The 22195-nt window shown below is 40.3% G+C and overlaps 1 protein-coding gene across 26 annotated transcripts in view; it reads right to left on the reverse strand.

Moving 5' to 3' along the window:
• The window catches only part of LOC310714070 (ankyrin repeat and KH domain-containing protein 1-like), an 89031-nt gene that overhangs the window by 23094 nt on the left and 43742 nt on the right, over positions 1-22195 (reverse strand). For 22 of the 26 annotated variants that reach the window (XR_014529572.1, XR_014529573.1, XR_014529574.1 and 19 more), the window contains exons 15-23: positions 21219-21968; positions 10818-10957; positions 10588-10699; positions 10062-10207; positions 8153-8295; positions 7511-7724; positions 5697-5872; positions 3931-4093; positions 989-1084 (exon numbers count right to left, since the gene is read on the reverse strand). Coding sequence is in view for 22 of the 26 variants with exons in the window: in XM_083518938.1 (XP_083375064.1) it covers positions 989-1084; positions 3931-4093; positions 5697-5872; positions 7511-7724; positions 8153-8295; positions 10062-10207; positions 10588-10699; positions 10818-10957; positions 21219-21968 (1940 nt within the window). In the remaining 4 variants the exon portion in view is untranslated. The remainder of the gene's footprint in view (positions 1-988; positions 1085-3930; positions 4094-5696; positions 5873-7510; positions 7725-8152; positions 8296-10061; positions 10208-10587; positions 10700-10817; positions 10958-21218; positions 21969-22195) is intronic. The other 4 variants (XM_083518940.1, XM_083518939.1, XM_083518942.1 and 1 more) reach the window with 1 other exon arrangement.

Raw genomic sequence — 22195 nt, forward strand, 5'->3', positions numbered from 1 at the left:
AGGCGTGTTGGATAATAGATGCAATGCCTCCCTTGTACATTTCCAATGCAGGCCTGTGAAAATACACCAGTTTTCAACAGCCCCACCCCTCTCTCTGAACCTCATTTTTGTCCAACCTACATACATTTATTTCCAATTTGTTGTGCACAGTCCACGCAATTTCCATCAAGGGTGTGCTTTTTGGATATAATCTCTATTTGAATAAAGTTTTTTAAAATAAGCACTTTCAATATTTGGTACATGAACAATGCTGTTCTACCTACATATGAAACATGCATTGCTAATATACTTGTATAGTATAATGTGGTTCCACTATACAGGATCTTGTGAGAGGGCACCTACTGGATCTTGTGAGAGTGATGTAACAAGTGCTGAAAATCCTCCCTTTAGTCTGACCTCATTTTGTGAACTTTTTTTCTTTCAGACCTTTCCCCTAAATTATTTGGGAGCTGTGATCTTCAATTATAAAAGTCTTGCAATCTGTTTTTTTGTCTGTTTGTTTTAAGTGGTGAACAGAGACCGTCCCCTCCCCACCAACACACCACACCTACAACGGAGAAAATGCCCTCACTCAAGAATTCGGGGTGGGGACACCTAGCTGTTCATGGTCAGATAGCTACTTTGCTTGCAAGTTAATAGATCCAAGTGGTCTAACACTCAGTTTCATAAACATATCACAGAACCAAGACATAATTGTTTCCATTTTTTATAGTTCACCTTTCATCTAAAATAACCAAGGTAGGCTATCTTCAACCTCTGTATATGTTTGGTTTTCAAGAAGACTATCAATATTGATTAGATTTGGCTTCATGTTCAGTAGCATCAATTTCTGTTGAATTTATCTATGCATTATTAAAAATAAATATGGGAGCGACTGCTGGGGAAAAACCGCCACTGTTGATTTTAATCTGTTGATTTCTGTTGATTTAAGTTGCAGGTGGTGAACCACATCATTTAAGAACACATTGGGAGCCTTTCTGGCACTCACCTTGTCAGTTATTGTGGCTATGTACCTCATGCATTCAATGTCTGAAGGAAACTGGTTAACTTCTTTTACCAAAAACTGCACTACTCTTACGTGACCCTGAAAAGAAAAAGAGCAGCACCAAGGTTTTATTCATTTATCATCTCCTATCAGAATGGTACACACCAATATGTATACACTAAAACATAAAACACCATTAAAAACAGTACAAAACAATCATTAAAACTTTAAACAACTGCATAGGCCTGTTAGCATAACAAGGTCTTCAACAGAAAATCAAAAGCAAGTGTTTCCAGCACAGAACCAGCAACATTAATACCAGACTTATGATTGAGGCCAGCTGGGCTTCTGAACATGGAGAACAACCAACAGCACTCCTCGTTTCCTGCTTGGCAGGGGGTTGGACTCGATGGCCCTTGTGGTCTCTTCCAACTCTATGATTCTATGATTCTATGATTCTAGATGATTTCAGTGATCAGGCTCAAGGATCAGGATTCCTCAAGGTATCCTGGACCCAAGCTGTTCAGGGCTTTGTTTAACCTTGAACTTGGTCAGGGAGCATACGGGCAGCCAGTGCGCATATATGATATGATATCTATCAGAGGTCACATGCTGCCAGTCATCTACCCCCCATCTAATTGGAGCTTCCAGACCAAGGGCTGGAAGCAATCAATCAAATGTCAAGATTAACAATGCATGTACTACAGTGGCCAAAATTATTCTGACCCAGATATAGTGGTAGCAGACATACCCAACAAAGCTGGTAAAAGGCATGCCAGCCACAGAGGTCACTTGGGTCTGGACTGATAAGGATTTACCCGGGAGTAATCCCCAAGCTACGTACTTCCTCCTTTAGAGGAAGTGAAACCCTGTCTAAAAAAGGCAACTGTCCTATCCTCTGGACACTGAAACCTCAGTCTTTCCAGAATTCAAATGCTGTTTATTTGCCCTCATCCAGACCACCACTGCATTAAAAGCAATGGTCCAGGGCTTTAACAGTCTCTCCCGATTCAGATGTTATAGAGGAAAAAAGCAGTGTAGTGCTAGCACCATACTCCAAAACTCCTAATGGCACCTTCCATATTTAGATGTTAAATAGTTGAGGACAAAACGGTACCCCCGTGGAGCCCCACAGCACAACTGGCAGAAGATTGAAGAGCAGTGCCCCAATGTTACTCTCAGGACTTTACCACACAGCTAGAAATGGAACCTTTGTAAAGGAGGAATTTGATGTTGCACTGTTACAAATGTTCTGTCAGTGCAAGCATTTCACCTTCCTCAACAGAACAATCTCTCTTCTCCTCCTACATGGTTTCTGGGTGGGGGTTTTTTGGTGGGGGTTCTCCTGACTTCCACCTGAGTCATGGGGGGGGGGGGCAGAGAACAGGAGGCAGGACAGCCCCTTTGCCCTAGTGGAAGTCCTTGCATAGGCTTCCAGTAGCAGGACCATTAGCTGAATCCAGCCCAGTATCTCAAATAACCAGGCCACACAGCTGATCTAGGAGGATACCAGGATCAACAGTATGAAAAGCCTCTGGGAAACTAAGAGTAACAGGATCACAATCTGCCTGTCCCTCTCAATAAAGGTCATCAACCAGGGCTGATTCAGCCCCTAATCAGGCCTAAAACCAGACTGAAGTGGATTCAGATAATCAGTGACACCCAGGAACACTTGGAAGTTGCTCCACCACCTTCCCTGCAAAAGGGACATTGATGGCTGACCAGTAGTGGGTCCAGGATAGGTTTTTAAAGGAGTAATTGCACTACCTCCCCTCTTTAAGAGCAGCTGGGACCACCCCACCATGCAGTGATGCATTCATAACATCCTGGACCCATGTAGTCACCCCAAATTCTAGCTAGCTTTGACCAGCCACAGTCTAGAGTGCATGTGGCCAAAGGCATTGCTGTAAGTATCCTGGCTACATCATTAGGCAACATCAACTGAAAATGATCCAGGTGTAGCACTGGACATTGTGACTGGACAGTGGCATCCAAGTCAAGATGAAGACTTTGTCTTTAAAGGGTACTGCAAACTACTTGCAGATATGATTTCATGGATCTGCACTCGAATCCAGGGTAAGAAGTCTCTGGACCTGCTAGCTGACTCCTTGAGGGAGCAATGGATGCAGTACAATAGGATTATGTCTCCTAATGAGTGTTTAGCCAGTTTGAAAGCAAGATTTCATCACTTTCCATCTCATCAACTGCAGCTCTTGGGAATATGAGCAAGCAATAGGATCTCCACAGCACTGAAGAGCAGGTTTGGGAATGATCATGTCAGCAGCCCTTCTTGTCTCACTGCTCCACAGCAAAACAAGAACCTCAACAAAATCACCTACTTTTTCCACTGGGAAATCCTCCAGAGCCATTAGAGTCCATCAGCCTCAGAGCGGACAATCTGAACTGGTCCTCCACTCTTGCAGGCATGAATAACAGTTACAATAACAAACTTCATCAGGAAGTGGTCTGACCATGACCATTCCCCACCTGAACACCAAAACATGTTGAGGGTATGTCTTGCTCTGAGTGTCAGGATCATGACCATTTGAGGCAGTTCCACAATTACTATGGAGGAAGTGAGTAAGTACAACTAGGTAGCAATTATATCCTGGGAATCAGCAGACATAAACATTGTTTTAGGCAGGCGAAAATGCTTCTTCAAATGTAAAGTACAAACTTTACAGTTCACATCAATTCCTAATGCAAGCTTTCTCAACCTGGTGCCCTCCAAATGTTTTGAACCACTGCCCTCCATCAGTCATAATGGCTGGGGGCAGCTGTCAGAAACACACAGCGGGCACTAGGTCGGGGAAGGTCGTCAAAAGGCAAACAGCAACAGGAAAACAGAAAAAGAGGAAACTTCATTCATTCTAAGATAAAAGATAGGAAAAACCATCAAGTTGACTTTTTCAGATTTAAATTTTGTGAAACATCAATGAACTTACTTTACGAAATGCAGACATAAGGGGAGTAATTTTTCTGTTATCTGCACCATCCACATCAGCTCCTGCCTGCACAAGCAGTTGAACTACATCAAGGTGGCCACCATTAGCTGCAAGCCAGAGCGGTGTGTTCCCTTTCTTGTTGCGAACGTCAATATGTGCCCCCCTGAAAGGAATTAGAATTAAATTCAAGCTGGCAAAAAAATCCAGGCAGAAATTGAAACTACATTTCAGTTCACAAACACTGGTTATATGGAAGCTGTTAAGAACTTCAGAACGTCATCCATGATCTTGAGGTATGTGCTATAAAGACTAAACTGAAATTTAGAATTCCAAAAAGGGGGCCTGCAACAAAATTTTAAGGTCTGAGTTTCAAATCATCCCATCCTTTTCCTAACATGTTAGCACTATGTCAATCGGAACATGCAAAGTGGCTTTTTTCTCTGTAAGTTTTTCTTTTTTATTTCTGCAAACCTTGCCAAGCATGCTGATACTTCCCTCTTATGCATGGGACTGAATTGACTTTACTATCTTACAAGTGGGGTCTCACAACTAAGTGCTGCGGTGTTATCGTGGGTGCATGGGTGCATATATTATGTGAACTTGTGGCTGAGGAAGTGGAAAACACAAAAGTGAGCATCAAAGACAGGAGTTTCTGGTCTGACTTCATGTGTAAAATAAATATTTTTAGTTACAAATTTTTTAGTTACAGTCTGCATGAAAATCAATAGAGCAATGGTCTTTGTAAATGCAACTCAGTGCTTGACTTGGCCCAAAGGAAAGTCTAAAGGGGCAGTTTTAGAATAGTGACCACCCCTGACTGGCAATATTAACAGTGAATTATACTGCAGGGTTGTTGCATGCTACTTTCTGAACCCAGCTTGCAACGTGGAGATAAATGCAATGGATAACAGTGCAGGGTTTGTACTCTGGTTCAGTCCAACCAGTAAAGCATGTTAAATACACTGCAGGGCTGCTATATTCTCCCTATCACAAGCCCTTTCAATCTGTAATATGGAGAATGAACTTCATTTGAGATGGTTCTCTGCACCTCTTAACATCTGTCTCTCTCCTACAATCCTTCCCAGCTGCTCCACTCTGTTCCCCCTCCCACCCAGTTGGCAATTCCCCCTTCACTCAAATAGCCCAGTTTGTAGGTTACAGTAGACGCAAGAATGGGAACCTGCACACATCCAAATGTCGTTGGACTAAACTCCCATCAACCACAGTCAGAATGGCCAGAGATGATGGGAGTTGCAGAATTTAACATCTGCAGGGTCACAGCTTCCTCACCCCTTTAGTAAGCCATAGTCAATGGTTTACTCCAAACATGATGATTGCAACATTTTCACACAGCCCCTCTAGCTAGCAGGAGCAACAAACCAAGTTTAGCATTATGTCCAACACCAGGTAGTTTGTTTCATTCAAACAAATCATGACTGGTAAGCCTGGCTTATCTTTGTGGTTTGTTAGGAGCAGAACTTTAGTATATTACAGTGCTAAGTTCCACTAGTTAGAGGGAAGGAGTGAAGCAGGAGCCTTCTGCAGTCACATGCTAAACCATTAACTATGGTTTACTATGATGTGTGAATGCTGCCAGTCTCAACGTTCTATGCCATTGAATTTCTAAGGAACTAGTTTTTGCTCCTCCCTGTGGCTTTTTTATATAGTGCTGCAAAACCACCAGGTTCTTCTGAGTCTGCTGGTACCTACTTTTGTATGTGGGTACTCTAGTCGTTATAGTTATTCATGTAAAAACAATGACATACCGATTAATCAGGAGCTCACAAAACTTGTAGTGGCCTTTATCTGCTGCAATTGTTAAAGCAGTATCTCTTGAGGAAGGCACAGGAGGAGCATTGACATCTGCTCCTTTATCAAGAAGAACTCTTCCAACTTCAGCATAACCTCCAGAAGCAGCTTCCATCAGAGGGGTGAGCCCAGTCTGTTTAAAAGAATATTTGAAATAGAGTCTATATAAAGCAGTTCTAAACATAATCTAGAAACAGTTGCCAACCTCTTTCACTATGTAAGGACCCCAATGAATGCAAGACCTATCAACATGACTCAGGGTAGCTAGAGTCACACACAATAGATTCACAAGTCAAAAAAAAAGCTGTAAGGTCTTGGGACTATTATGTTCAAGAAGCATCTGTACAGCATAAATGTTCACTTTAATGGATGTTACATCAAAATACAATGCTTTGCTTTAGTATAGAACTTTGCTGCCTTGAACACTGCACACTTGAACAATTTGAACAAAAGTACCTCATCACTTATTTACTAGCATGATATTCAGAATGTTAATATTAATCTGCTCACCACACAATATTCAAGACTTTGCAGTTTGCATTTTCTTTGGCTAGTGTTTGGGCTTTTGTTTCCTGCTTCTCTCCAATACACCTGTACGACTCCTCCTGCAGAGGCTCCCACAGGGCTATAGTTCAGGAACTAAACTGAGTCAAAGCTAATGTATTTCTTTAATCTTCAATTTACCTCAAGGTTTCTGCACTTTTAGTCAATAAGGGAAGAGAAGTGGGTCTTCGCCACTACTGGCATGCACCTTCTGTCAGGTTGTCCAAATGGGAATGTGGCCCTCGAATAGCAGAAGGTTCCCCATCCCTTTCCTCTTTTCTCTCCCCTTATTGACAGGAAGTGAGGAAAGATCAACTGACAGGAAGTGAGGAACGATCAATGAGGAACTTTTTTCAATTCGAGAGCTGCATTCCTTTGTGTGAAGCCACAACCACCCAATATATCCTACACACACTGCAGCAAACTGCCCATGGAAAAATAACAATCTTTTACTCTTTGGACAGCTCGTTATCTCTTCCACCGTCACTCTCTTGTTGCTTGGCCGGAGAAACTGGGACATGGAGTAGGCAGACTCTGGAAGAAGAGGCTGGTGGGGCAGATGAGGAGGCCCCAGGAGGCTTCTGGTCTATAGGCCAGAGGTTCCTCACTCCTACTGTAAACCGGTAGTCTTAATCCTTTTCAGATCTAGAATTCATCTTTAACACCCACCTCCAATATAGGAGCCACTCAATCTTTTCACTGTTCATCTTTTGCCTTTTCTCTCTAGGACCACCAGCAAAAAAAGAGGCCATTGCAACAGTGAGTGCCTCTCTACTTTACAGTTACAATCTATTATGCAACAGCAAGAAAAAAACAGCTGCAAAAATCCCTATTCCACACAAAAGTACGTAAGTTTCATATCTGCTTCAATTTTCTCTTCACTCTAATTTAATATCAAAACAAGTGGTGTGGTGCACTTTAGGCTGCAATCCACCTTAGCTTGGATAGTTGCAACCCACTATGTGAAAACCAGTATGATAACCTGTAAGGTATCTTACCATCAGGTGTAGCTTTTGAGGCAATGTCAGCCATGATGTGGTATCATGAATAATGGTACATTTACTAAAGCAAAAGCAATAAAGCCTTCCAATACTCAGTGATGGACAGGATAAGTTGGCTTGATTTCAAATTACTGAAATAGTTAAAACTGGAAGCTTTAAACTAAGTCTATTGCCAAAACCATTTTTACCACAAGTCTATTTGAGAAGAAAGCTATCTGCAGGCTCACCTTTGCCCTATGTTCAACATTGGCTTTTCTGTCCAAAAGCAGGCTGACCACCTCTGCTCTGCCTTGGAAACAGGCCAAAGTGAGCGCTGTATTCCGATTGGTCTCAATCTGAGCATTTATATCAGAGCCCATATCAAGCAACAGCTTCACTGCAGGAACATGGCCATTCATAGCCGCCAACATCAGAGGAGAAATGCCTAGCTTACTCCCAGTCCTAGAGGGAAGAGATAATTAATACAACCACCAGAACAAAAGAAATTGGACAAATGTACAGAAACAAGTCTCTCTCCCCCCCCCCCCGAAGAATAGACACAGGTTTACAGAAAAATGGAAGACAAACCTAACTGACAAAAGCAGACTGGTCTCAGTTGATACCACCATTTTACATGCTAAAAACACTAGCAGGAACTTGAGGGTAAAAAATCTACTAACAAAGTATGTGAGCTTTTAATATATAAAAAAATAGACATCAAAAAAATTGCACATTTGTTACCAGGAGCCCGTATTATGATAGTTTAATACAACTGAATAGGATCAAAATAGATCAGTTGACTTAGACATCCCCTTTATTCCTCCTCCCAAGACAGAACCAGAAGTGGCAAATGGAGCATGCCACAGAGCCCAATAAACACAGCCTGTTACCTTGAATTAATTTCCGCTCCAGCATTAAGCAGGATCTTAATAATATTAACATATCCCCCAGATGCGGCAAGACTAAGAGGTGTATAATCAGACACATTCCTGTGTTCTTTATTTGCTCCTCGTGCCAGCAGTAAGTCAACAACCTGAAAGGTACAATATTAGCAGGATCAGGGGATAACAATACTCTGGCACTGGGTGGAATTCACAAGCAGCCAAACTGTTAAATCTATAAATAGCTAGAATACAAAATGGCAAGTCAGGGAACCAAGGTTCTCTTTTAATCCTTTCTTTTCCTCAATGGCTATACAAAGAACCAGTTGCCAATTGTCATTAGAATATAGAAATATTATGGCAGCAGAGCACTCCTCCAAATTAGTTTCACTAGTTTGTACGTTTTTAATGGTACTGAGAATCCTACAATAGTCTATATCAAGGTTTCCCAAAGTTGGGTCTCCAGATGTTTTGGGACTACAATTCCCACCATCCCTGACCACTGGTTTGCTAGCTAGGGATGATGGGAGTTGTAGTCAACAGCTGGAGACCAAAGTTTGGGAAATCCTGCTCTATATACAAAAAATCCACAGAACAGAACACTGGTCGCTTACCATGAAGGCTCTTTCTGGTTTGATGTGGAGGCACCCAGAATGGGCTGTCTTGTTGTACTGCCCAGGACACAGAGTACTCATGTGACCTGAAATTGTGTGGCTCCAGACTCTTCTCCCCTTTCCTGCCTTGACCAGGAACAGAGCTCTCTATTCTAGCTTCCCTCTCTTTCATTCCTGCAACAGGCTTCTAGGACTTCAAGAATTTCAAAATCGTGGCAAGTGTGTGATCAATGGAAATGTAACATTTGTCAAAGCCTCTAGATTGCATTGTGAGGCTTGAAAGCAGCAAAGTACTGATTCTTTTCCCCCTGCAGATCCCAACATGCCCTTTTTTGTCTGATTGCATGGAGGAAATTTTCCTTCTTACAGAGTGCCATAGTTTTCTTTTTCCTTTTCAAATGGATCTTGGAGAAGGCAACAAAAAGGTACTAGTGACAAGAACTGAAAAAGGTAAAACTGGTGAAGGTGTAGAAGCTACTGAAGTCACAAAAGGTGTTGCAGAAGTGAGAGAAAGGACATGGAAGATTCAACTTTGTTCCTGGGCAAAGCAGGCTGAATAGTAAAATCTCTCTTGGACTCAGATCTTTTATACAGTTACAGGTGGGATGTGGGTGGTGCTGTGGTCTAAACCACCGAGCCTCTTGGGCTTGCCAATCGTAAGGTCGACAGTTCAAATCCGTGCGACAGGGTGAGCTTACTCTCCTGCCAACCTAGCAGTTCGAAAGCATACCAGCATGAGTAGATAAAGAGGTACCACGGCAGCAGGTAAACGGCATTTCCATGCACTCTGGAACTTGTCAAGGTGTTCCGTGCGCCAGAGGTGGTTTAGTCATGCTGGGCACATGACCCAGAAAAGATGCCTGTAGACAAACACCAGCTCCCTCGGCTTGAAAGTGAAGATGAGCACCACACTCCATAGACGAATTCGACCCAGGAGTCCTTTACCTTTTACAGTTACAGGTTGCATGATACCTGCCCATCCTGAGCAGTATGGGGAGTATGGACAACCCAACTTGGATGCCTTTTTCACACCAGAGAAGATTTTGAAGAATCTTGTTTGCCAGACTGACAAAATCAAATCTATCAAGAGCCATTTTAAAGAATGTTTGTAGGAAACAAATTTCTACTACTGGCAATCCACAAATTAAAAAATTAAACATGTTCAATACAATATGTATACTTATAAACTAAAATATACCCCCAAAAAATATGTTTCAGGGAGCAAGGGGACATATCAGGCTGCTACATTCATGATCTCTTCTCCTAATTTAAGACTAGAGAATGTGATAGATTATAACATTTACCTCTTGGCGTCCACCAGAGCATGCTAATGAAAGTGGAGTGTCCTTAGTACGTTCAGATTGTGCTTCTATATCTCCACCCTTGTCTAGAAGGATCTCTACAACACCAACATGTCCAGCAGTTGCAGCTAAAATTAGCGGTGTAAATCCTAATAGAGATTATTATATTAGAAGCCATTTTCAAACGAGAGGCAAAGAGGTAGAAAGAAAAGTTGTGTATTAAAACCAATAATTCACAATAAATATTGGCAATGGAAATCACTGGACATTCAGTGTTTGAGTTTGTGATAAAGCGCTTGTGGTGGGGGACAAAAAGCTAACAAGAAGCCTCTGCTAAAAAAAAACATATCCTCCATTCTCAGTTAATGCTCAGAGTTCCATATAACAAACATTAAATTCCCCCCAAAACTGTTTCAAAGCAGTTTTTCTTCTATGAGCTGGAAAGTTATGAAAAGTAATGGAATGTCCAATATCCATGCATCAAGCCCTGAAAAAAATACCAACAAACAGCAGCACTTCAGTAGCTTACCCTTCTTGTCTCTGTGTTCTATACTGGCACCACGTGCTATCAATACAGAGACGAGCTCTTCGTGACCACCAGCACATGCGAGAGTCAGCGCAGTATCGTGGTTACTCTCCGTCTTAACAGTAGAAAGGATATGTTAGGTTTGCTACATACACACCTTATTACTACTCTGTTATATAACAGAAACAACTATTATGACAAAAACAGCTTTGTAACTTATCTACATTACTCACGTGGGCATCGATGTCAACTGAAGGATACGTGGGGAGCACAGATTGAGAAGTGACACTCAGCGTTTGTGAACAAGGTTCAGGTGTAGGCGATTCTGTAGCATGTGAAGAATTGGAGCCAGTAGGCACTCTGCTATTAACAGCTGGAAAAAAGGATAACATTTAACATCACTTGCATAAAGAGCTCCTTTCCCAGAGAAATTATGTCTTATTAATTACTAAACTTGTTATTGAATAATGAACAGGGAAATGCAAAACTGTACCCCAACCCCAGAAACACTTAGGATAGATTTTCACTTTAAATTTTGTACTCTGGTGTGTGGGTGTGAGTGGGTGGGTGTGTATGTATACACACTCACACCCCGAAAGAGTGTGAAGGGCACACATGTAAGATCTGAAGCATACCCCTTTAAAATATTTGGAAGCAGGCATAGGAAAAGATCTCTCCTCATCCCCCAAAATCAAGACAGGCATCATATTTTACATGTGTAGCCCCCTTCAAACTTGATGGACTACGCTGGTATTACAGACTTCAGCTATGGTTCTATCTGACTTTCCAGCTACACTCCTGAAGCCGCACAATAATAAAATACAACATGTAAAGAAGTGACTCACAGATACCCATTTTCAGTGAATTTTGATTCTAAGTAAAGCAAGCTCAGCGAAAATGAATTGCAAACCTGCATTGGGTAACTCAAGGTCCTACTATTATAGAAAAAAATCTCTACACATTTTCTCTGAAACATGCACACTTTGACACTATTACACCCCTCCCTATATTTGCCTTTATTCTAAATTAAGCCTCAAGTATTGTAGTCTTTACTTGCAGGAGCTGCTCCAGCTCCTTGATCATGACCAGAACTGCGCATAGTATTCAAAGTGTGATTGTACCATAGATTTATATAAAGACATTACACTATCATATGTTTTAGTTTAAAGGATTCCAGCTGCCACATATTAGATTAACATTTTCATTGAGCTATCCACCAAAATCAGCTACTGAATGCTCAGACTCCATTAGGAGTTATGGTTTTTCACTCCAACTTGCACAATTTTGCAGAATTTGTCACTGTAATACCTATTCACCCACTTTGGAGAGCTCCTTTTGGAGCTCTTCACAATCCCTTTTCATTTTTGCTGCACTGAAAAATTTGGTGTCATTAGAAAATTTGGTCACCTCAACTCCAAGTCATTTATGAACAATTAAAAAAGCACCAATCCTAATATAAATCATTTGGCAATGGCCATTCCTCACTTTCTCTTTGTGAGAACTGTCCAGTTATTCCTAATTCTCTCCTTCCTGCCCTGTTATTTGTATATATTTTATTTGTATATATTGCTTGTTTTATGTTGCTATGGCCATTGGCTAATGCGAATAAAGTTTACATATAAGCAGGTGACACTTTCACAATTCACATTTTGTGTCTTGAAGCTAACTAGGCCAGATTATTTTGTTTTACAGGAAGTAAGATGTATGAAACAATACTTAACCATCAAATAGTACTAAAATTGTTATGTCAACTGCTTATAAAAAACTACTGCTATGAAAACATTACCTTTAAGATTAAAATTCCCATCTGCTGAATGGTCATTACACACTGGGTTAGATCCACACTATTCACACAGAAAACCATGCTGGAGGAAAGTGGGGAAGAAATTTTCACTGATTCCCTATTCTCTTGTTCTGGAGTGGTGTTTGAAATTCCCTGGGTGACAGGTGCATTTTGCTGCTGAAACAAGTCCAACTGCAACTACATGGAGATTTCTGGGTGCCGTGTTGGCAACTGACATTTCCATCGAGCCAGCTGACTCATGTGTGGCAAAAGACGCATGTCGTGCTTCTGTGCTGCCATGCAAATCATGGACCCCTTGCTGGGCATCTTAGTCCTTTATCATCACATCAAAAAAATTAAGTGTGTAGCTGAGTACAGATATATTTGACTGTACTGCAGCCTTTCCACAGGCCACCCAAATGGAACTCACAGACCACAGTTTTAAAACCTCTACCTTAGTCCACAGTTAATACTATTTCCAGTTTCTTGCATACTGGCAGTGTTAGAAAATCAATATAAGCTAGGAGTCAAATGGCTCCTTTAACAAGGGTTACAATCGCCAAAATGGAAAGCCTAGTTGCCATTTTTGGACCAGATGGCTTGAAAGTCCTATTTTTCAAAACAATTTTTTGGCTCCTGAAATACATTCTGATGGTACCTGACGTTTCCAACCATCTGGATGTGCATGCCTGGGGATTCTCGGATCCTGACTGTTTTCAGACACTAGCAACACAACCTGTATAATTCTATCTGCTATATTTTATCTGCACAGTCAGGATCCAAGAATCCCCAGGCATGCACCTCCAGATGGTTGGAGAGATCAGGTACCGTCCTGGCGCCTAGGCATCTTCACTTGGCGCAAGTGGCTGATAGCCAAGTGCAAAATGTGCCAGGCGAATTTCGAACGCTGCATACTGGGAGAAGTGAATTGTTGCAAGAGCAAGCTACTGTCAAGCAATGTAGCTGTGATAACAGAATTGTAATATTGGAAGGGACCTGTAAGAGCCATCTAGTCCAACTCTGACTAGTGGTCCTGCTAGCTAGGGACGATGGGAGTTGGTAGTCCAAACACAGCTGGAAACCCCAGTTTGGGAAACCCTGATCTAGATGAATCCTCTGCTGGATCTTGGCTCTTTCTGCAAATAAAAATAAGCCTTTCCATTTGCATGAGGTCAAGTCTGGATCCAACCCATTCCAAATGAATTGAACACATGAAAAGAACAAATGTAAGCAATAAATTTCAATATTTCCATACCAGTTATTTTTAAAAACAACAACTGACAATGCAGTCTTCTTTACATTGAATGAAATGTAAATACACAAAAGGCTATTCAAATGGATTGAAGATTGAGAGTAAACCTGACTGTACACAATGTATACCATGACAATTTTTTCTTTAAGTGCCATTCAAGTAGGGAGGACACTTGTTTTGGTTTCACATTAAACCTTGAGGTCAACTGAACTTAGGCTGATCAGAGTGGTATTAAAAGCAGTAGCTTACACTATAGAAATTGAGTAAAAAATTGTGCACAAAGCTTGCTACTATTTCCCACCTAACTTGCAACAACTTTCTACACCAGAGATGGACGACCTGTCTCCCTCCAGAGGTTGCTTCATCCCTGACCACTAGTCATATTTGCTGAGGCTGCTGGGAAGTGGATTCTGACCACCTCTGGAGGGCCACAGGTTCCTCATCCATGTACTACACAAATTTCAGCAGCAGGGCAAAGTAGTACAAAAAAGGAGCACAGTGTGAAACAAGAGCTTCTGAGAGTTTTCCAGTTTACTATATAAAACTTTCACCAACTAATTGTTCAAAGTTGTCAATATTGGCTGACAACACTGCACAGGTGGCGATCATTTTGCATGCGTTCAACTGATGCACAACTGACTGCTTTTGGAATAGGCCAGAATGGAGTGAAAGAGGGTTGGCTTCTGTGCACTCCGCTGACATGCTCAGGGCCAGGAACGCAATCCCTGTAAAAATTGGGGGGAGGGGGCTGTATAGACATATGAGTGACATCTCATCTCTGAACCTGAATATACCGTATTTTTTGCTCTATAAGATTCACTTTTTTCCCTCCGAAAAAGTAAGGGAAAATGTGTGTGCCTCTTATGGAGCGAATGCAGGCTGCACAGCTATCCCAGAAGCCAGAACAGCAAGAGAGATCGCTGCTTTCGCTGCGCAGCGATCCCTCTTGTTGTTCTGGCTTCTGAGATTCAGAATATTTTTTTTCTTGTTTTCCTCCTCCAAAAACAAGGCGCGTCTTATGGTCTGGTGCGTCTTATAGAGCGAAAAATACGGTAACTTCATAATTTAAATACACCAGGGAATCTTCAAATTTGTTTCTGAAATTTATGTGACATCCCTGAAATTGATGCTTTCAACTTCCAAGTTCCCAAATCAGTTCACACTCAGTCACAGAAGACACCATACCACATACATTTAAAAAGAGTTATCTTTTTAAAGACATAAAACACTAAAAGCGACCCTGAGCTGTGCTTTCACAAATCATTGTTAGCCATTATATACCTACAGAAGTTAAGTTCACTCAAATCTGCCCAGAAAAATGCTGAAGCGTAAATGATTGGAATATAAGATTGGGCTAGATTGCAGTTGGACTAGATGATCCAACTCTACAGTTCTATGATCCTTCTATGTTTTCATTTCTGGTGGACAACTTAAAATGGGTGCTTTAACTTTTGAAATGTAAGTATGTATTGCACCCATGGTCAATGTCAGCAGAGACAATATACAAATCTTTATGGACCAACTGAATTGACATACCGTATTTACTCGAGTCTAATGTGCCATCAAATATAATGTGCACCTCAATTTTCAGAACCTTGAAACCAAGCAAAGTATTTGGTGCCAAATGTAAATGTGCCATCAAATCTAATGTGTACCTTAATTTTCGCACTGTAATTTGGCCAAAAAAGGTGAGCGTTAGATTCGAGTAAATATGGTAGTATCAGGTTACATTACAAGAAGGCACTAGGTAGAAAAGACAGTACTTGTATTTATAGTCCGATCATAGCCAGTGGCAGTTTACAGGTAACAAGCTAGTGGTACGGTTACTGCCTCTAAAGAATTTACAATTTACACAGATAAGGGAGCAGATGGAAAGTATGGCAGAGAACCCCAAAGGTAACATGGAACAATTAAATAGTCTGTGTCTCAAATAGGGATGAGAACAAGGAGATGGGGCCAAAGACCTTGTAGAAAAATTGCCCGAGAAGGGATTTGTAAGGAAAGAGGTGGTATCATGTAAATGTTTGGTGAAAGAGTCACAAAGGAGAACAAGGAACAATGGGGGCATTTAAGAGACCATGGAACTGACTGCATCACATTCCACAGATCACTGAATTAACCATTGCCTATCCAAGAATACAGTTACGACACGAAATTAAAACTTACTGTTTTGCAGTGCTTAATTTCGAGGACTCATCTGATATACAGCTACAACTTGATTAAAGAGAATTCAACTGATCACCCTTCTCCAATCTCTCAGAAGAGCATGCATCAAGAAGGACAGACACAGGAATACAAGAGACACTGATATACTGATTTCCTACTCCTTCTACCTCAGAGAAGGAAACTAACGCAGCAAGGCACAAGAGAGGGGTGGTATGGCACACAATGGAGGAGTAATAAATGTATGTGTGCACCCACACCCACAATCCTCTGGCATTTCACTTCCAACAATGATCAACTAGATGCACCTGCTCTTTCCCAGTAATAAGCACAGCAGCTTTCATTGATCACAACATCCTCTCTCTCTCTCTCTCTCTCTCTCACACACACACACACACACACACACCGCCGCCTGCACAGTTCATTGCCAATAAAGATCTATCAACCACCAGACACAGCAAGTACAGGACCCTCCTTCAGAGACCAATGGCCTTTTTAAAGACGTAAGAAGAGGCACCAGCAGCTCTACGTCTTCCTGAAGCATGATGTTGGGAAGAGAGTGAGCAAGCCATGAGCCAATTTAACAAACAAAAAAAAAAAAAAAAAAAGGAGAAATGCTATGATTCTCTGACACTTCTCACTGAGTAAGCAGAACCTGAGAGCCAAGAAGAGCAACAGAGAAACGTGTTACAGTGCCATACATACAAAAGGGTAAGGAAAATTTAACTGGACAAAAATTTAATCCAGACATTATGTTTAATCAAATTATGTTGCTGCTTTCACTTTCATAATTGTGAGCTGCCATCGGTAGCCAGTAGTTATGTTCTATAAATGAAAAGGACTTCTGAAAAAAGAAATAGGTGCATCTCTTAACTGCGTTTATGAATAAAAGCAACTACTAGCCAGCTCAACAAACACCCAAGATGCTGTGATGGCTCATCTAAAAATAAAGACCATTTCTTGCCAATGGGTACTTAATGTACAGAGAGAGAAAAATTGCCTACATACAGGATTTTTTTTAAAAAAGTATGTGAAGTCTGGTGTATGAACACTGGTTGCAATTAAATCATTTACATGTGTACTAATAAAACTATTTTCTTCCTGCCCAGGGAGAAATTTTGAAATTCATTTCTTGGTATGTCATACCACTATTTAGGGTTGATCAAATTAAATAATAGGATATTGCTATTCTTAAACATGGATACTTTGTTTACTTATGAAATTTGAAATTTACACCTTTGACTTACTACAGGTTCCTCCCCCCCCCAAAAAAAAACTATGAGGGGAATGTTATGCAAGGTTTTTGTTGCAAGAAGTTCTCAGAACACAGGGAACGTACATGTTTGGCTCTTAAGACTTTCACACTTTAGATTTTGAAATCCAAGTGTACACAAACTAAGATCTGGTTGCATACAAGGGAACGTACATATATTTTAGGGAAGACGGTAGTAGTCCTAAAGTAATTAAATAGCTGAGCATTTTACCTCATGTAAGCAACCTACTGCCTTTATTTCTTTTACGACTATGATGGCAAAAGTTAATTCTCCTTCCACTGGGAGATTCTGGTGAAGTTTTCCCATTTTTTAAAAACAAACGAAACAAACGTAGATTTATATCTAGTACTGTCCTAAATGGGGAAATTTAACAAAAAATAAACATTCAAATATGCACTCCAAATGTGGCCTTTACCAACAATGGTTAAGAAATTCAACAGCTTCCACCAAAATCATAGTAATCTGAATTGAAAGCTCAATGTGAAATTTAGTGTAAATCCAGTGAATCAATGAAATAAAGTATAAATGAGTATTTGAGAGCAGGGGTGCTTAACACAAAATTCAAAGTTATAGGGCTTTGTTATTTTCCTACTACTTCCCACAGTAGCTGTGGAAAATATTTCACCATCTTCTTCTCCATAAAAGAGAATAGTTGCTTATATATGACAAGAAGACATCTACACTGAAGACAGTGTTTCATCTCCTTTTTGTACCAAATACTGAGTACCTGTTGTTATTATTATTAAATTAAATTTGTATACTGCTCTATACAGTGGTGCCCCGCAAGACGAATGCCTTGCAAGACGGAAAACTCGCTAGATGAAAGGGTTTTCCGTTTTTTGAGCTGCTTCGCAAGACGAATTTCCCTATGGGCTTGATTCGCAAGACGAAAAACGAAAACGTCTTGCAAGTTTGTTTCCTTTTTCTTAACACCGTTAATACAGTTGCGACTTGACTTCGAGGAGCAACTCATAGAACGTGGTGTGGTAGCCTTTTTTGAGGTTTTTGAAGACTTTGGTGATTTTTGAAGCTTTTCCAAAACTTCTTTTAAACTTTAAAAAAAAATTTGGGGGGGGGGTTGGATTTTGGGTTGGGGTGTTTGGAATTCAAGGACTTGGTGTTGGGGAGGGGTTTGCAAGAATCTGGAAGCTTTTGTGGTTTTTTCCTGCATTTTTATGATTTTCTGTGACCATTGGGCCACTCTGCTGTTTTTTTTAAAAAAATCTGGATTTGAATTTCTGTGTGGTGGGCGGCTGGGGGAACAGTTGGGGAGGGGGTTCTTCAGCAAGAAGCAACGAGTGGAAGAGGAACCTTCTTCGAGTTGTCCCCCAGAGTCTTAGAAAATGTGTACACTTTGTTGATTTTTAAATGTTTTTCTGTCATGTTTAGAAACTTAATTTATTGATCCTTCAATTTTTGAAATGCCCTTTACAGTATGTGTGACTTTAAAGAGCACTTAATAAACTCTTGTTGTACCAAATTTGGCTTTGTTTGGACTTTTTTTGACCATAGGAACGCATTAATTGAATTTCAATGCATTCCTATGGGATTTCGTGCTTTGCAAGACGAAAAATTCGCTAGACGAAAAAACTCGCAGAACGAATTAATTTCGTCTTGCGAGGCACCACTGTATCTGCAGGTCTCAGGGCAATTCACAACATGAACATTACATTCAAACTGCATGCATGAACACTCCAGCATTGCTTTTATATCACCAGATACTCTTACATCTCATTTCCTCTGCAACATTCCCACCACCACTTGCCCAATTCTCACAAGGTGCTGTAGGCAATCGTCTCCCATCCTCAAGAGCATATGACAGATTTTAAAAAAAGAAAAGAAATATTTCAGTCCCTCCCAATTCAAGTCATCAGCAAGTCTACTTTCTTTGTCATCTTTCGTCTATTACTGAAATGCAAGACATGCTCATTAGTACTTTAGAAGCCAGTAATGTTGATACATATATTTCCTTTGAAATAGCAATTCCATTAAAAAAATAATGAAGTTTAACCATTAACCAATCTTGACTCAAGATGACTCAAAATCTGGTCAGCCACATCAAAGACTGCATATTGATTACTATCAGGTATGACGTTAACAAGGCAATACTTATAAGTATCTGCATATTCTTCTAACATATGAATCTGCCCATTAAGCTGATTCAGACACTGCAATGAGCACTAGTATAGTTCTTCTCAGGGTTTTTTTTAAATCTGGGCACTAGAGAAAATCCCTAAAATCACAGCTGTTCCTCCTTCCATGATATATGCAACCTTCCCATTCATTTTACTTGAGCAAATGAGGAACAGAGAACTGCAAAGTCTGGTGTAGGTTTCAGAAACCTACATATTCAATAAACCTAACAGCTTCATAATCTTTCAAAAAGACATAAATCATAAACAGTACACAACTTTTGCAACTTAGTTTAACTGAGCTCCCTTATTAAATTTAGTAAGTTCACTACACATTTTCCAAACATCTTCACACCAATTCAATTTCAAGTGGATTTTGGCCTACTCAAATTTCTGATTTCCCCCAATGCTGAATTCTAACTCTCCTAGTTCCTGGTTGGTGATATATACACTATTAAAATTTAAGTTTATTTAGTATTTGCTTCTCTCAATCAGATTTATCAGTCGCATATTGACATCAAGAAGCCAAATCAGAATGAGATTTATTTTTCCTGTCCTCACTTTGGCAGAGTTGAAGGGAAATAGCACAGAGCACATGGTTACTGCTGGTAAGTTAGATGGGAAATCACTTCACTTACATGATATCCATTTCAAGCAAACTTCCAACAGATTAGACAGCACCAGTTCTATGAGATATCATCTATGAAAATGTATCCATAAAATGCTGGCACAATAAAAAAGTAAAAGTCACTTCATTTAGATCCATAAACATTTTTCCTTTCTCCTACAAGGGATTCTGTTATGCTGCATTTTATTTCTGAACCCAACCCAGCCAAAGGAAATCTTTTTTCTTGTTTTATCACAACTGATAGTATTACTTTATTGAACATGAGCTAACAGGGTCATCAAGAGGGCTACTTTCCTCACAAGAAGAATAACTTAACATTTAATAAGCAAAAACTATATTGACAAGTTAGGTGAGGCACCTTTCACATTCCCTTTTTCAAATTCAAAAGGAGTATTCCTACTACATAACACAAAACAAATATAGTTTCAAAACAAAACCAAGACCCATCCAGACTGCAGTAGACTCAAATATCTACAGCTTCAACATCTAAAAGGAATGGCCACAGCAGTTTTAGTTTTGGAGTTTTAGCATTGGTTTTAGCAGTTTAGGATACAAACGCAAAGGAAAACTATATTCTGCCAAAGACAGTAAAGGAAAATGGAGCCAGCACATCATTGCAAACTCCACAAGGGCAAGCCCTTTTCTTACTTTCAGCCTCACAAATTACTCTACAATGAAGGTTAAAGCTTGCAGTCTATACATAAACCACGCATGTGGTTTTTCTTGCCTAGCATCTTACGCTATTAGTCTTAATCAACCAGTCTTATTTAAGATGTTAAAATGGTGTAGCTAGTGTAAGCTAAGTTTGTTCCTAAGCAGGACCTATCATCCCCTTTCTGCTGCAAGTATTTCTAGCGCTGCCATGTAGTTTAGAGCATATTTCAAAGGGTTCATTTTCACAAGCATACGATATTCTGATATTACTATATATGAATGAGTAAGTCTGTAGGTTAATTTCCAAATAAAGCTGCTGGTGTTTTAATACATCAAAGTCTCCTCGCTATCCCTACAGAGGTGTGTCAGGTCATACAAATGGCACCTTCACATGAGTGTTGAAATCATGAGCCCAGTGATACCTTCAGAGGCAAGTGTCAACTAGACATATTTGCATAACACCATTTGGTTTCTTGTAACTAGTTTTCCTTAAAAAGTTACTACTACTGAAGTGGAAGCCCAAATGATTGATATAGGAAGATTTCAATATAGCAAAATATTAATATTTAACCTTTGATAAAGCAACCCAAATATTTGGGAATTTATAACTTGAATGTCAACATTAAAAGCACTAAGAAAGAAATATATTTAAAACAAATATTCCCCAAAGGGAAAATTGCAAGAGGGAATGAGGGCAGAGGGAACGGAGCACACACATTAATGCAAGAAAACATATTTCTCAACCCACCTGCTAGCAGGTCATCAAGAGTGTCGGTTAGCGTCTGTGCTGGAGTGGCAACCATTAATCCGTCTGGTTCTTGAACTAACAGCCCCTGACCATGTCCTGCAATTGGCTGCTGTTGTCCTACATTTTGCTGATTACCTAATACTTTCTGAAGTTCAAAAGAATCTGTCCCATTACAGCCTAGGTTACTTGAAAAATTACACTGTGGCGTTGACAAAGGTTGGAGAGGGACAAACCCGGTTTGCTTAGCAGATGGTGGAGAGTGCTGCTGCTCATCTTTACCTGCCAGGATTCTGTCAACCTGCCATAACTCTGAAAAGCTATCCCCAGGCAGACCCTCATTGCCTTCCACTTCTGGGAGGACACCTGTGTGTGGGCACTGCTGCTGATGGGTAAGGGGCGACTCTGTCTGACCTTTGGTCTCCAAATATTCTTTGGTAAATTGCTGTTGTGTTTTCATCTGTAATTGCCTTTCCACCTTTTGCAGCTCCTTCAGTATTTTCTTCTTCTTCTGCACTTGTTCTTCTCTGTTCTTTTTGAGCTCTTCAATCTTATCTTTATTCAAAGGTTCACCTTGAATTAACTCCAATGATTTAAGCTGTGCTTTTTCAATAGCGCTAATTCTCTGTCCAAGTTCATTCAGCTTGCCTTCAGTTTCTTCCACTATACATTCCAAAGGCTGGTATGGGTGAAAAGGTGACAGTAGCTCCTGATCTGCTACCTGAAGGGAAGTTGACTTCTGCTTGGATGTACCTAAGCACACGAAAAATGTTTGAAAAAATGCCATGCTGAGGTTAACCCATACCTCCCCACGCTTTTCCCACCCAAAACTTTATAACTAACCACATTAGCATAAAATAGATTAAAGTCTACACCTCATATCAGGACAGACAGCACAAGACAGAATTGTAATTTTAAAATGGACCCTAACTTCCAGTTGTAAAAAAAACTATGTTAATATTAAAATAAAAATGTGTCCC

This window comes from Podarcis liolepis, assembly GCF_965112155.1.
Source record: "Podarcis liolepis genome assembly, chromosome: 8".
Classification (NCBI taxonomy): domain Eukaryota; kingdom Metazoa; phylum Chordata; class Lepidosauria; order Squamata; family Lacertidae; genus Podarcis; species Podarcis liolepis.